This window comes from Serinus canaria, chromosome 3, assembly GCF_022539315.1.
Source record: "Serinus canaria isolate serCan28SL12 chromosome 3, serCan2020, whole genome shotgun sequence".
In the NCBI taxonomy this organism is placed as follows: domain Eukaryota; kingdom Metazoa; phylum Chordata; class Aves; order Passeriformes; family Fringillidae; genus Serinus; species Serinus canaria.
In genome coordinates this window covers 62,512,515-62,528,235 of record NC_066316.1, presented here as the reverse complement: position 1 = coordinate 62,528,235, position 15,721 = coordinate 62,512,515, and the positions used below count along the sequence as shown (strand labels likewise).

General features: G+C 38.6%; 1 protein-coding gene across 1 annotated transcript in view; it reads right to left on the bottom strand.

The window, feature by feature from the left end:
• Positions 1–15,721, bottom strand: part of TRDN (triadin) — a 218,789-nt gene that overhangs the window by 74,010 nt on the left and 129,058 nt on the right. Inside the window, exons 17-20 of the mRNA XM_050973020.1 lie at positions 13,856–13,909; positions 1,880–1,912; positions 1,743–1,775; positions 534–560 (exon numbers count right to left, since the gene is read on the bottom strand). Coding sequence (XP_050828977.1) covers positions 534–560; positions 1,743–1,775; positions 1,880–1,912; positions 13,856–13,909 — 147 coding nt within the window. The remainder of the gene's footprint in view (positions 1–533; positions 561–1,742; positions 1,776–1,879; positions 1,913–13,855; positions 13,910–15,721) is intronic.

The following is a 15,721-nucleotide window of genomic DNA, read 5'->3' as shown; positions in this document are numbered from 1 at the left end:
ACCAGCCCCAGTGCCCTGTGCCTTGTGGAAAGGAGGAACTTTGGAGCAAGCATTGATGGTCTCGCACCTCCTACCTCCTTCCCTCAACAGTTCATGTATGAAAGGTAGGCAAAACCTGTTACACCAAACCTCCTGCAAAACTCTATAGACTCCCTACAGAAAACAACTGTTCAGTCACTGGGTTTGTCCTGCAGTTAGAATGGCAAAAAAAAGAAATATTACTTTGTGTCATGTCTCCGTAGAAGATTGGTTACTTCTCCTTTCTGCCTGTCACAAAAACCTTACGGCTTGAGTTAGGGTTAGAAACTGAATTTCAGAGTGTTGGAGAATTACAGTTAGTCCATGAAAAATTTGAGGAAACAATGCCTGCTTTGAGATGCTACAAGGAAGACAACATTATCATTTAAAAGGCTGCTTGTTTCAATTAAATCATACTGTTAAAAGTTTTTTTCACAAGCAGCTTTTTTTCATTACAGTCACACTAACAGCATCATTCTTTCATTTCAATTTTCAAGACCAATCAAATTACTCACCTTTTGACTTTGGAGTTTCCACAGATGCTGTAAGACAAAACATTCACAGAAACAAATTGCATAAATGAATAAAGTAATTAAAATTGATCCTAACACCTTCTCCCTTTATCAATATGCTACTTATTTAGGCAGAGCAGGAGTTCATTTTTTATGTAGACAACAACTGACACACAAATGTGTTGCTTGTTTAGATAGTCCCATGGCAGATGACTAATTAACCTGCAGATTAAAAGCAGTGGAAAACAAGGCCAATTGATAAGTTGTATATGGAGCATCAATAGCTCTGCTCTTTTCAAGTATGAGGATGAGACAAGGAGTAAAATAGGCTTCAGAATGAGCAGATAATCAACAGAGGTGGAAGGTATGTGACAGAAATGGGGGTTTTTTTACAATTTCAGTGATTTGCAGAAGCTAGGAATTTTTTCACTATTTTTTTTTGTTTTGAGTTTATTGAAACTTCTAGAATTGCTACAGAGGAGGACACAGTTTCAAAACTCTTCCTTTATATAAGTTTTCTCAGATAATTTCTTTACTATTCTTCACAATTGCATTAACTAAGTGCAAATTAATTGAACCACCACATTTCTCTTTTTTTTTATTATTCACACCTTCATTCTGAAGCACTGTGACAAATTTTTATGTTATAGAAAAGGACAGATTCATTTTTCTACAAATTGGCTTTCTACTGTAGCTATTTCTTGCATGGAATTTGTATCTGAGAAAATAGAGTCATCTGATGAATGAGTCATCAAGCTTGGCTGTAAAAGGAGAAAATCTTTATGCTCTCCCAAATTTGAATAAACTGGTGAAGTGGGTTCCCCTTGGGAACAAGAGCACCTTGCTGCAACAATAAAATGCATGGGTGCTTGGCATAAAAAAATTAAACAGTCTACTTTTTTTTCCTACCCACCACATTCTGAATCTTGTATTTTGTGTTTGTTTCTCCATTCTCTTAAAAAAGAGAAACCTTTTAAAAGACTAAATAAAAAATTCTTTCCTTCTTGTTCTTCTCAACATTTAATTAGACCTCAGTTCCAGAAGACCGAATGGTTGTTCCACATCCATTCAATTGCTTAAGTAACTTTAATTAAACCAGAAAAATTATATTCATGGCTTTACTTTTTTTATCCTTCCATGTAATCCTGTCTCAACTGAAAATCAAACCAGATAAATGAGACTCTAAAACTTACAGTCTTTTACAGGACTTACCATGTACTTTTGATTCTTTCTTTGTTGTTTTGCCTGTAAAAACAAATTTTAAAAAGTATCAACTATTAACTTCTGACAAGAATTAATGAAAATATTAGGATCATTTAAAAGTAAGATAAAAAGGAGAGAATATTCACCATAGTCCATTGTTTTTTCTTTTTTGTGTGGATCTGGAAAAGGAAAAAAAAAAGTAAAGCATATATTTCTCTTCTTGTAATGTTTTGTTTGATTGCCTTGGACAATGATTTTTCACATTACTATTGGCCATTGAATGTGACACATTTCTATGGACTCTCAATTCAGTGAGTCCTTCCCTGCTTTCCAGTATGTCAAAATAAAGCCATTATGTTTGTAATCCATCTCTTCAGTGTTTTTCACACTGGATAAACAGGGTGAAAACAGATTAGCTGTTAATAAGGGAGAGTAGAGGATTCATCTCTTATAAGGTGCTAAAAGGAAACCATAAAAACGGCGGAGGTAAAAACATCTGCAGTTTTACCTCAGGGTGTTTAAATGGAGGTCTGCAACCCAACTAGACGTGCTTGAGGCCAACTACTTTTTCATGGTAGTTTCTGTAATATCTCTTCCCATGCTGCAAGAATGTGCTTTAACACCCCCTCACAGAAGCAGCAGGGCAGCCTGCCACAGATAGAGACTGAACAACATCTACCAGCCAGTGCTGACATTCACAGTGGCAAAAATAATAGTTAAGCTTTTTCTGTCTGCAGATGCTTTTAAACAGCACATGGAAAGGCTGTGCTGTGCAAGTTGGGATCCACACAGGAACATTTCCTAAATTCAAGAGTATCTGAGCTGACTGATTGCAAGGTAGATCACAGAATCATGGTATCATAGAATATCCTGAGCTGGAAAGGATATTATTGAGTTCTAACTCAGAATGTTCTATGATTCTATGATTCAAAAGGATCATTGGGTCCTGCTCCTGGCTCTCCGCAGAACACCCCAAGAGTCACACCACGTGCCTGAGAGCATTGTCCAGTGCTTCTTGAGCTCTGTCAGGCTTGGTGCTGTGACCACTTCCCTGAGGAGCCTGTTCCAGCACCCAGCCACCCTCTGGGTGAAAAACCTTTTCCTGATATCCAACCTAAACCTCTCCTGATTCAGCTTCAGTCCATGCCCTCAGGTTCTGTCACTGGTCAGCACAAAGGAGAGATCAGTGTCTGCTACTGTTTCCCCTCAAAAGGAAGCTGCAGACAGCATTGAGGTCTACCCCCAGTCCCAGGCTGCACAAACCAATTTCATCCACTCCTCATATAACTTCTCCACTAGACACTGAAGTATCACAGTCCTCCTCTGGATGCTTCCTAATAACTTTATATCCTCATATTGTGGTGCTCAAAACTGCACACAGGATTCAAAGAGAATACTTTTAAATACAAGCTCATCACTTACCAGTATCCAATGAAACATTTTCTCCAGGTTTATTATAGATTATATTTGTATTAAAGCTGTGATATAGAGTTGAGCAACACTAATGTTTAAACAGTTTCCACTCTAGAATCAAGATATAAAGTTCCATGTTCAAAGTGGTTCTGAATGTTGTACCCTCACTAAAAGCAACCTTATTCTCAGATGGGATCTATCACTCAATTGAATAAGGAAAAGGAAACAAGACCTGCCGACATAAAATTAAATATACTTGTCAACAACATTAATATGAATAATACTTCAATTAAATATTAATTTGTAATCAATGCTTATACTGATTGCACAGTGAGTAAATCAAATATATATTTCATGCAGAGCTATGAAAATAATTACTACTTGAAAGTACAGATTGATCTTAAATATGAAAGAACACACAACTTTTAGGTTCTAAACAAAACATGTCATTACTCCATATTCCAACCCCAGAAAAATCTTATATGGAACAACATTTCAAAGCTACAAGATTGACTGAAATCACGAACCAGTCTTAATATAGTTATGTAAAGAACACTTTAGTGTATTGATTACATAACAAATGTTAAAAATATTGTAGGCTCTTTAAAGACACATTTTATATGAGAAATAAAATTTTTAGTGGAAATGATGATGGAGCAGGTTTGTGTCATCAAAATAAAAAAAAAAGAGTCACGGCTGTGATTTTCCCTGCAATATGAAAAAGTGATGGAAATAGAGAGGAAGCTGGTATTTATTGCCTGAATAAATGTACCTTCTTGATGGTATCCTACCCTGGGTTGCAATTCTAGTAAAGGTCAAGGAGGGAAAATATAGCTAAAACCGAGAGGACAAAAGTTTGGGACTCAGTGGTTTGGCCGCCTCAATGCTCTTAATCATGACAACATCTGCAGCTTTGGTTTTGTGTAGCCTGAGTGCTCTTCAGCCTCTCCACTTTCTTGCAGATATTTTAGGACTCGTTCTGGAAATTATAATTTTCACTGGTATTGTGAAGATTTCTGTTTGACAATTACTCAGGACAGCTTCATGGAAACGAAAGGAAATGTAATTCAGTCTTTAGTGGTTCAATTACTTTCCTCTCTCATTCTAAGATCTCTCAGCTCTCAGGAGATCAGGGAACAGAATGATCCTAGCAACACTCAAGCAAGTGTTTTGGCAAAATATAAAATAATCCATTTATTTAGCTTTATTTCACAATTTTCGTTTCCCTAAACCGCAAACATTAGGGAAGGCCTATAGAATTTCTTTTGTAATAGTTTTATTTCCAGAGGCATATGAAATAAAATCCTTTTCCATGAGGAAATTTATAAAAATGAATAACATAGAATTTGACATCAAGCATTTCTGGGAAATCTGACATGAGATTTCAGGTGATTCATGTCCTGATATTTGAATGGAATGAACTGAAAACTTTTATTGCATGAGCCATAAGCTGCAGGAAATTTCAGACCTAGATCTTTCCTGTTTGCTAAAAGTTATCATTCCTTGATGGCAATGTCTTATTCTTTACTTTTTTTGTACTTTCAATTAGTTAGTATGACACATGAAAGGATGCTGACAGCTGTAAACACATCAGACATTTGCCATGGCATTTGTCATTATTTTTATATTTAATCATTTTTGCATGTATGTGAGACTGTACAGCATATTTTTATTCAGGGAAGTTTTGCTGGTAATATAGTATTTTTCTACCATGCATGGAATTGAGGTTTGATTTAGTTTGACATTTTACCATCTTTATTTGCTCTGATGCTTTAAACAAATGGCTTTTATTTTTTTATGAAAACTGGCAAAGTTATGTATAAAATGCTCATAAAACCATACAAATGTGGTTTTTGCTTCATTACTAGTGACATACTCCTAGGCAATTCAGAGAAGGTGGGAGAGAGAAGAAAACCTGAACCTGCCTTTGTAGCTCTTCCCTAAGCCACATTATTCCCTAAAGGAAAAACAGTGCTGAAAAGCATCTAGGCTGGCAAATTTGTTGAGGTATATTTTAATCTTTAGTACCAGAATAGACAGTCACAAAGTGTGACCCTCTGCTACCCTCTGACAGGAAAAACAGTTGATTTCCTGTCATAATTTATATAGGTGTGGGTACACATCTATGAGTGTTTCTGTGAACCTGTGATTTCCTAATTCACATAAAGCTTTCACATCCAAGAATGGTTCAGGAAAACAAAAATTGCATTGGGAATGACACAGATTGGAAAAGTTTAAATAAATGGCATTTCAAGTGGGTATGAAAAAACATGCTGTTGTGTGGGATGCATCACATGTTAATTAACCAACACCATTTTGTTTGCACTCAGTAGCTGAATAAAAATGGTGCTTTCTGTAGTTTTGTTTATCTTTTGCCATAAATATTTCAGTGAAGCCTGTTGTCATATTCTATGCAGTGTCTTAGATACTTAAATCTTTAGCAGAAAGTAAGCTTGGTCTTTTGGTTTTGTAATCTAGGCTTTATATACTGTGCATAAAACTTCTCATAATTTCATATCATGTTGGTTAATTAAAACCAAATAAGACAGAGTGGTAAAGCTCTCCAAGTTATCCTGTCATGAAGAATATTACAAACATAAGCATTTGGATAAAGAGGAGATCCCTTTAGTCCCTTCTGCTGAAGGGAAATGTTGCAATATGTGTTCAATCATGTTGTTAGACCTGAGATAATCCACATGAGACAGTCTTGCATCAAACTAAAATGTATGTGTCATATTAACTACTTGAAAGTACAAAAAAAGTGAAAAATTAGACCTTGACCTCAAGGAATGATAACTTTTTCCTGTTCTCCTGCTCCCAAGGAGTATGTGTTCTTCTATATTTCACTGTTATTCTTATTTTCTTGTTCATTGTAGAAAAACCTCACCACTGTTTTATGCTTTGATTTATAAAGATCATGAGCTGTACAAATACATTTCTTTCTGGAATAAGAGCACGCCAAGGAAATCTCTTACATTTTGAAATCATGCCACACATATACTCACTCCTCTACATACAATCATCCTTTGAGGAGGGCAACAGTTTTCCCAATGGATTTTTGCGAAGAAAAGGAAAGCAGGTGACAGTTCTCTGTATCAATATCTTTATCAGAAATCTACTACCTTGTTGGGAAATATCTGATAAAAATTTGATGCAAAGAAGAGAAAGAAAAGCCTGGATGAAATGCAACTGCATTTAGTTCCATCTGTTTGGTCTGAGGCTTTTCATCACAGGCAGAAAGCAATGGCACCAAAACCGTCCATCATAAATTGCAGATGTAATATTAGCATATATATCATAGAAAAGTCTATTCCACACCACTGCTGCCCTGCAAATCAAGTGGCATTTTCATAATGATCAAAGTGAACTGGATGAGGCCCATTTATTGCCATTCTTGCAAAGTGAAGCTGGTACCACTTCCAAAACATTATTGCCTGGAAAGAAAATTATATCCATAGTGTACATGATAGTCTGGATTCAGCAAAGCTTAAGCATGCCCTTGAATGCTTTGCTAGGTGACCCGCCTAGTGGATGTGGGAAAGTGGGAAAGGCTGTGGATATTGTCTGTCTGGACTTCAGCAAGGCCTTTGACACTGTCTCCTACACCATCCTCCTGGAAAAGCTGGCAGCCCATTGCTTGGACAGGGCACTCTTTGCTGGGTTAGGAACTGGCTGGATGGCGGGGCCAGAGGGTGGTGGTGAATGGTGCTGCACCCAGCTGGGGCCAGTCACCAGTGGTGTCCTCAGGGCTCTGTGCTGGGGCTTGTCCTGTTCAATACTTTTATTGTTGACATGGATGAGGGGATTGAGTCTTTCATTAGTAAAATTGCAGATGACACTAAGCTGGGAGCGTGTGCTGATTTGTTGGAAGGTAGGATGGCTCTGCAGAGAGACCTGGAAGGGTTGGATGGATAGGTGGAGTCCAAAAAGATGAAGTTTAGTAAGTCCAAGTGCTGAGTCCTGCATTTTGGCCACAATAACCCCGTGCAATATTATAGGCTTGGCAGTGCCCAAGCAAAAAGGGACCTGGGGGTGTTGCCCCACAGCTGGCTGAACATGAGCCAGCAGTGTGCTCTGGTGGCCAAGAAGGCCAATGGCTCCCGGCCTGTATCAGGAACAGTGTGGCCAGCAGGAGCACATTGAGGAGGGAGGGAGTAGAGGGAGGTCATTCTCCCCCTGTACTTGGCACTGGTGAGGTCACTCTTTGAGTGCTGCATCCAGTTCTGGGCCCCTCAGTTTGGGGAGGACGTTGAGACCCTTGAGTGCATCCAGAGAAGGGCAACTGGGCTTGTGAGGGGCTTGGAACGCAAGCCCAGTGAGGAACACTGAGGGAGCTGGGGGTGTTTAGCCTGGAGTAAAGGAGACCCAGGGGTGACCTTATCACTCTCTATAATTCTCTGAAAGGTGGCTGTAGCCAGGTGGGGGTTGGTCTCTTTCTCCAGGCAGCAACTGACAGAACCAGAGGACACAGTCTTGAGCCGTGCCAAGGGAAATATAATTTACACATTATGAAAAAGTTTTTATGGAAAAAAATGATAAAGTACTGGAATGGTCTGCCAGGGGAGGTAGTAGAGTCACTATCCCTGGATGTGTTTAAAAAAATATTGGATGTCTACTCAGTGCCATGGTTTAGTTGAGGTGCTAGGGGATGGGTTGGATTTGATGATATTGAAGGTCTCTTCCAACCTAGTCATTCTGTGAATTCTGTGATTCTGTGAACTCAAGATGGAGTTAAAAATATGTTAAATCCTTGTTGAAATTGGGCCCAATTCTAGCCAAAAGTGCACTCAAATAATTAAACAAGTTCAGGGTTATGAAAGTTTGCCAGCCTCAGAACAAAGCACCTTAAAATGCCTTTTCTGTAAAGAGTGGACACTTCTAGAATCCTTTTAGCTCTGATTTTTTTAATTGCACCTAATTTGACCCTCTTTTATTGATATTATTGTTACTTTCATGTATGAATAAAAATAATTTTTGTAGTTAACTTGCTCCCCCTGCCTTGCTCTTAAAGTAGTGCTGTCTTTGTGTCAGCAATACAAAAGTACTTTGATGCATAGCAAATATTTGTTGACAAAAAAAGAAACAAGACTGCATTTACAGTACAAGTGTCTTCACACACACTGTGATCTGAAAGGAAGTACTGGAAGTTATTTTAACTCCATATTTTCCTGAAACAGAGAATACTCTTAAGAAAGTATAAGTGCAAAATAATGTGCCAAGTCATGAGACTGGGAATTTCAGCATCCTAGCAAAAGTAGAAAAAAATATCATGGGTTTTAGGCCATTGACTCAAAAACATTTCAAAAATTTGGTGAATTCAAACTGGATTTCAGATTAGAAAGCTTAGTGTAAAATAAGCTATTTCATGCTCTATTTAAATAAATCCTATGTCTAAAGAATTCATGGTTTTAAAGTAAGATTTTCTAACATCAGAAAAGTCTTCCCTTGCAGGGCATCATCTATTGTGACATAAGTAAAGAATTCATTTTTTCTTTCCCATTCAGAGTCAGATAATGGCTCAGCTTACATAATCCTGTGGACAATTTAAGACATCATGTTCTGTAATATTTTCTCAGACTTCAACTGGGATGAAAATGTCAGTGGGTTGAAATGATTTGTGGAATACATCTCCATCCACATAATAGATTCCTGCAGATATTAAGTGGCTGAGTGATGGACTACTGTACCAGAAACAAGGTTTTAGCTGCTGAGGGTACAGTGCATTCCTGGCAGACCAGGAGTAGAGGCTCCAATAAATTCCTGGCAGACCAGGTCTGAGGCTTCAATAAAGCCTAGAGGAAGCACCCTGGGACAAAGAGGTGAGGACCAGAACCCAGTTTCTCCTTTCTTTTTGCATATTGCAGATAATCTCCCTCTACTGTGAAAAAAAAAAAAAAAAAAAAAAAGGCAAGCCTAGAACCATCCCTTTGAAACCAGAAAGCAAATTACTAAGAGAAGATAGGATATTCAACTTCCCAAAAAGCTAAGGTGGGACAGAGGAAGAATTATGCCAGAATGGACTGAAAAGAAAGCTCTGGTGATTCAGAAGGACTGCAGAATGATCCTGGAGCTAAATCCAAAGACCCTGAGCAGCAGTATTAATACAGGTAGGGCTTCATTATTTTGTTTGTTCCTGCATAAACACCTGCTATCTGAGTGAAGATTTATTTTGTACAGAAATAAACTGCAAAGCTTGTCCTTCTGCATTCAAGAAGTTATGTTGCCAAAAAGATAGCAAAAAACTAAAACTGTAAACCTGAAATATAAACCCTGAGAATGGCTGTGCTTATGTTCTGAAAAAGTCTGAGAGGGTTAACTTCAGGAAACAGAAAATTGAACTGTCTACTCCAGCTACCAGAATAATTTTCTTGGTAACATCAGTACAACAGAAATACATGCAGAGATGCTTTCACCAGGTGCAGTGGCTGCTTATGAAGAGAAATTTCAGGGCACACAGAGGCTCTCAGACATAAGATTCTGAAGAGAATGTAGGATGGAAAAATTTACTAGGTCCCTACAGAGAGAGAGAGAGAGAGAGAGACAGGTGCCTTTTCCTTTCCTTTCTCCAAAAGTACTTACAGGGGTGTACAACATAAACTTGAACCTGATTTTCAAAGTCACTCCTCTTGGACTGACTACACATATCTACACAGGATGAGAATACATAGTTTGATGGATGATGCAGAGGGTGTGGTGCTCTGAGTAAAATACATCCCTGGCATGTGACTTGAATCTAAGACAAACAATCCATGATAAGTTTGCCTGTTCCACTGTGTTGCTAAATTGTGCAATAGAACTGCTGAATTTTATTATTCTTCTGTAACATACGGTATTACCTTTCCATATACTTGTGTCCTGCAGGTAATAATTAGAAGATAATCAATAATCCAGCTCCTTGATAAACCATTTCTACATTTCAAACATACCCACTGTGCCATTAGCTTCTGGATTTTTTTTCCTTTTTATGTCGATTAAAACTGGTTATACTTTCTGGCAATAGCTTTCCTGCTGCCATTTTAGTTACAATCATTTATCTTGAACCAAGAGTTAAAATTACTTCCCTGCTAAGTAAATAATACCAGTGAAACCAGTTGTTCTTCCTGCTTTAGACAAAGTGATCTGAACCTTTACAACCCATCCTCTAACCAAGTTTTCCAGTATAGCCCGCATTCTAATATCCTGTACTTACCCCATGGACTCATTCCCTACATAATTCCATACAAAATATCCTCTTTCTGCTTCTTACAAACAGTGAAAAGATTGGTGGCATAACAAATTAATAGTAGTTCTGATACAATGGCAGTCAGTTTGGGAGACTGGATGCAGCTGACATCTGAACACTTAAAATTAGCTATTGTCTGTCATATTTATTTTATTCTTTCTGGATCCAGACTAAATTTTATTGATTTTCAAGGGGGAAATTGTGCTTAAAAAGGGCTTCTGTTATGAATCCAAAGCAAGTGATAAATAAGATTTTTTTTTGCATGTGTGTGTAAAGGAAGATGGGCAAAATTAGCCATTAAGACCCAGTAATTAGGCAGTTAAGTGACAGTACAAAATCTGTTAAACATACTGTAAAATTAATTAAAAATTTCAAGACCATTCCAGGGAAATTCTAAGCAGCAATTAGGATTTAATTTTTGCAGTGTTGAAAAGAGTTAGAACTGTTTTTCAAATCAGGAAAATTATCAGGGGAAAGCACTGTCACTGGTGCTTAGAGAGGGTGCAGGAGTCTTGCCTCTGAAGGAGATCATCTCCTGAGAGGGACTCAGAGATGAGCTGTTCCCATCCCTCTCCCTGGGTACACTAACCAGTGGCACTGAGGCTCCTCACTGCCTGACAGGGAATACAGTCAGCCTCCTGCTAATTTAGCTGGAAATGCTCTCTGCATGGTTTGATTGAGCCTGAGCTCTCTCCCCTGTCCTGCACCTCCATGCATTGGTTTTTCCCACAGGGACAAAACAGACACAGCAAATTTACTAAACTCAGCCCCACCCAGCAGAATTACCTACAGCTGTGGGGCATGAAAAGGATTGAGGTGTGAGGCTCCAGAGGCATGGGAATAAGAGGCAGATTTCCCTCCTAGCCCTCCGTCTCCTGACAAAAGATGTCAGGATGAGGCAGCTGCTTAACCCCTTCATCTCTGGCTCTGAGAAACTCTTCAGATGGAGCTTGCTGGGCCCAGCACACAAAGGGTGCCTGAGGAATTCCTGGGAAAGAAACCTGTGCCACTCCTCAGGGCACAAGGACAGACTGATATTTTGTAAGGGTGGGTCTCTCTCACTCAGACCTGTTCTGCTGGCACAGCTGGGGCACAATGCACTGTGCAGAAAAAAAGGAGAGAATGCCTGCAGGATTTAGAATGAGAACAAGGTGAAACAGGGTTACTGAGGAAGATGTGTAGCAAAACATCTTCAACCCTGATTTCTCTCCTTAGAACACCATCACTTGCCTATATCTAAGAAACTGTTCTGCTTTACAGCCCAATACTGGGATTTCAAGCCCTGTTTCCAAAGACTGCCAGAGAGGTGATTTTTTCCAGTTAGAGAAGTCTGGAAATGTTTGAAAATATCCACTTTCAAAATTAAGTGATGGAAATGTATTGAGGCTGGTTTCCTAGAGTAGCTGTCTGCTTGCAGATCTAGAAATTCTCATAGACTTCCAAACTCCATATTCACTTTCTCTGCTTTCTCTGTATACATGCAGGGAGATTAAAATAATGTATGTTGAATTTGGCAGGAATTTCTCAACCAGTGACATTAAGATCAGGAACATATGTGATGTAGATGCACTGTGAGATGACCAGCTGTGCTCTCAGTCTGTTCAATCTGTTAAGAGGAGTAAACCTTGAGCTTTAGGCATTCTTGGGTACAGGTTATGATGTAATAAGATATGTGGAAGAAAATGAAATATGAAATCGGATAATGTATTTAATTTGCTGTGCTAATAGGCAGCAGCCTACTTATGATGTTGCCAAACAGGCATATTTAATATTTTGCTATGGTAAGTTATTCTGGTGGTAAATTAATTTTCAGAGAACTGGAGGGGAAGCTAAAATGTAGAACTCAAAACCTACTGCTCTTTATAATTTTTAAGGCGTTTTAACTTATTTTATTTTTCCATAGGAAGCCATGCCAGTTTTCCCCCTTTTTCTGAAGCAGATTACTGTCATCACCATTCTTGCCAACAAGCAGACTCATTGGAATATTTTCCAAACATGAACACAAATATTGGATGCAAGCAGGTGGAATGAATTAATTATAAGCATATGGTTCTAACATAACGATTTCTACAGAGCACTGTTGAGACTTCTAAGGGTCTAGCTATACAACACACTGTGGCAACAAAGCTGCTTTAAGAAATTATCAGTGACAGGAATGTGAATGCTTGTGGAGCAAGCCTCACTGACAGGCTGAACACCCTGCCACACACACATTCCTAGCAGAGCTTTCAGCTGCTAGCCATGGCAATGGGGTGCTTGGCACTGCTCCCCCTGTTGTGTTAGCAGCGGTGAACGTGGTGTCAAACAGACACTGCAGGCAGGGATGGGGAGCACTGGTGGGGAAATGGTGCTTCCCAGGCCAGTGTCACACAGTGCCTGGTACAGCCACACAATATGTGCTGCTATAGACCACATCCCCTGTGATTCCAGGCTATGAGTCCTTCCGTGGTAGAGACAATGCAGGTGTTCCTGGCTTGCACTGATCCTTCGCCAATTCCCAGTCCCCCCTACTGATGCAAGGCATTATTCCCTTTTTCAGTGGAGGAGAGCTCTGAGATAGACTACTGGAACAACTCAAATTAGAGACAGATACCCAGACAACAATCTTAAAGGAAAAAAAAAAGCTATCTCAGATCCATACAGGGGGATCAGCTGGAGGCAAGAAGCAGCAGAGGAAGTGTGGGCTGGCCACTGCTGGGATGCCAGCACCAGGCACAGCTCAATGGCACAGAGTCTGGTGCAGCACCAGCTATCCTGCTTTAGACTAAAATAATATTATACTCTCCACACTTTAATATTGAAATTCCCGAGGATTTTCTTGACAGTTAATATAAAATGTAGTCAAACTACAAATATCATGACTATTCAGGTTGTTATTCATTATATTGGGTTTTATTTTATTAAGCAGAAATGAGATGTGGATTTTTTGAAGATAGCTGTGAAGCAGATGAGATCATAAATAAATTAAAATTATTAGATTTTTACAATCCAGTCTAAATTCAGATAGGAATTTATGCCATTATTTGTTTTTAAAAAGTTTGCTTGTCTTTTCAGGGCAGATTTCTGATTATCCAAGAGCTGCATTTTGACAAGTTACTGTGAGACCAACACTTTGAAATACCAGATTCCCTTTTCAAAGGGCTTGAATTCAGCTTCACATGGAAAATAATTTCCATAAATACTGCTTTTAATATCAGACTTTACATCCAGATTATTTTTTTTTATCTCAAGCTCTGCAGAATATGGCACCTCATAGCTGCCATGGGAGGACAAGAAGCAAACATAATGTTAAAAATAAGTGCAAAATACTTTTTTTTCTTAGAAAATATTTCACATATAAATTATCACAATGATTTAGAGCAAAACAGACAAAAAAATCACCCCAACTAACAAAAACCACTGGCTTGTGTGCAATCCAGCAGATGGTGCTATGATGCAATAAACTGGCTCAAGAGAACAAGAAACACACTGCGTGCAAACACTTTACCTGGTGCTGCTGCTTTTTTGATGGCTGGGTTGGCTGCAGGAGCTTTTGCTGGCTCTTAAAAAAGGTAAAAAAAAAAAAATCAACCATTTATTACAAAGCATTGTATTTTAAAAACCCCACAGAATTCTGAGGAAAGGCTTCCAGGCAACCTGTAACAATTTTTTTAACTGAAGAGTTAAATGAAGAGATTACCCAAAGGGAGAAGGGCTAAGTTGTCTTCAATAAACTCAAAGGCAACAACAGAACAACAAGCTGAAGGGCTAGTAAGCTCTGTGGTTAGGCATTGAATCCCTTCTTTCAGCTTTTTCTGCTCACTAGTTCAATACCTGTTGGCAAAGCAGAGGAAAGAAGGCATGTAGGGGTTTCAGCATGGCCATGTCCCTCAGGCAGCAGCTGTGTGCTGGGAGCCTCAGCATCTGATCTTGCAGCTAGGGGAGCAGAAGGTCCTGAACCAGCCTCTGGCAGCTGTTGGGGATTCACTCTTGTGAATCCAGTATTGGTACCTCAGGGGATCCCACAGCTATTCACAGAGGCATCCTCTCCCCTAGTCTGAAACGGGCCCTGGTTAGAAGAGGTGAAATTGGGCTGCTTTTGCAAAGTGCATCCACTGAGTTGGCTATACCAGGAATCTCCCTCCATCCTGATAAATGGAGGAGCATTGGGAGAACATCTTCATGTTTGATACTGCAATTGAAAGAGCAACTGCTGTATTCTCCTGGAGAAATATGCCTTCTCTGGCCATTTCACTGTTCTTGGTCATTTCATGAAGCATTTGCATTATACTGCCTTTGTTTGTAGAGCATATCCTTGCAGAATGAAGGCCCTAATGATGAATGGTGTGTGCATCCTCAAATGGATTTGGGGAATCCTAATCCCATATAGAAGAACCTAAGTAACCTACTAGATTTATTAACTCTTTATTAGTATTTTGTTAATTGTTTTTATCCTCAGGAACTACCAAAACAAACCGTACTTAAACCACAATAGCTTAACAAATATCCACAAGCTAAACTTCACCAATGGTCATAAAAGACTTTTTTGTATCAGCTAGAAGGTTCTTTAAATTGAAATTCACATTTTCATATCTTGAGAGGAAATAACTAATAATTTTAATCACAAGCTGAATTACAGAATGCCAAAAAATGTTAGTTAATCCTGCACATCTGTCACTGTATTATTACAATGAAAACGAACATGGTTAAATCAGGAATGTAATTTTGAGTCCTTCCCCTCCAGTCTTTTGAGAAGTTCATAAAAGATGCATCAGATTGTCTTGTGAAACGGAATGAAAACAAAATATAGTTTGCATGTGCAATGTGGATTGCTTTATTTCCATCCACTTAAAAGCCCACAGCTGATAATTATATCCTAACTTAGTTATTATCACAGCATTGTAATTATTTGGGGCGCTCACCCCTCCTTCAGGCAAATTTGTAGAAGACCTTGAAGAAGAATTTAATCAGTATTCCTTTTCTGAGTGCCTTTTTTTGCAGAAGAGATCCAACACACATGTTCTACAAGTGTCAAATGGACCTAACACAAAATAGCAGGACTCTATCCTCTTCTGAGTTCTCAGCTAGAGTATGGTTGACATTGAATATTTTAAACCATTTTTTATAACATCTGTGAAAAAACCCTAAGGATTCTTTGTGTTATATAAATATTTTGATTCTAAATATTTAATATCTGAGAAACTAAAATAATTTTGAGAAAAAATAAATTAGGACATGTTTGACTTAAAATTTCCATAACTTATTTAATTTTTATATAATTTTTTAGAAGCATTGAAACAAAAGTGCCCGAAGTTTAGACTGGATTTTGCAGGCATACTAGTTTGCTATTCACAAATTATTTAAGTGCCAGTGA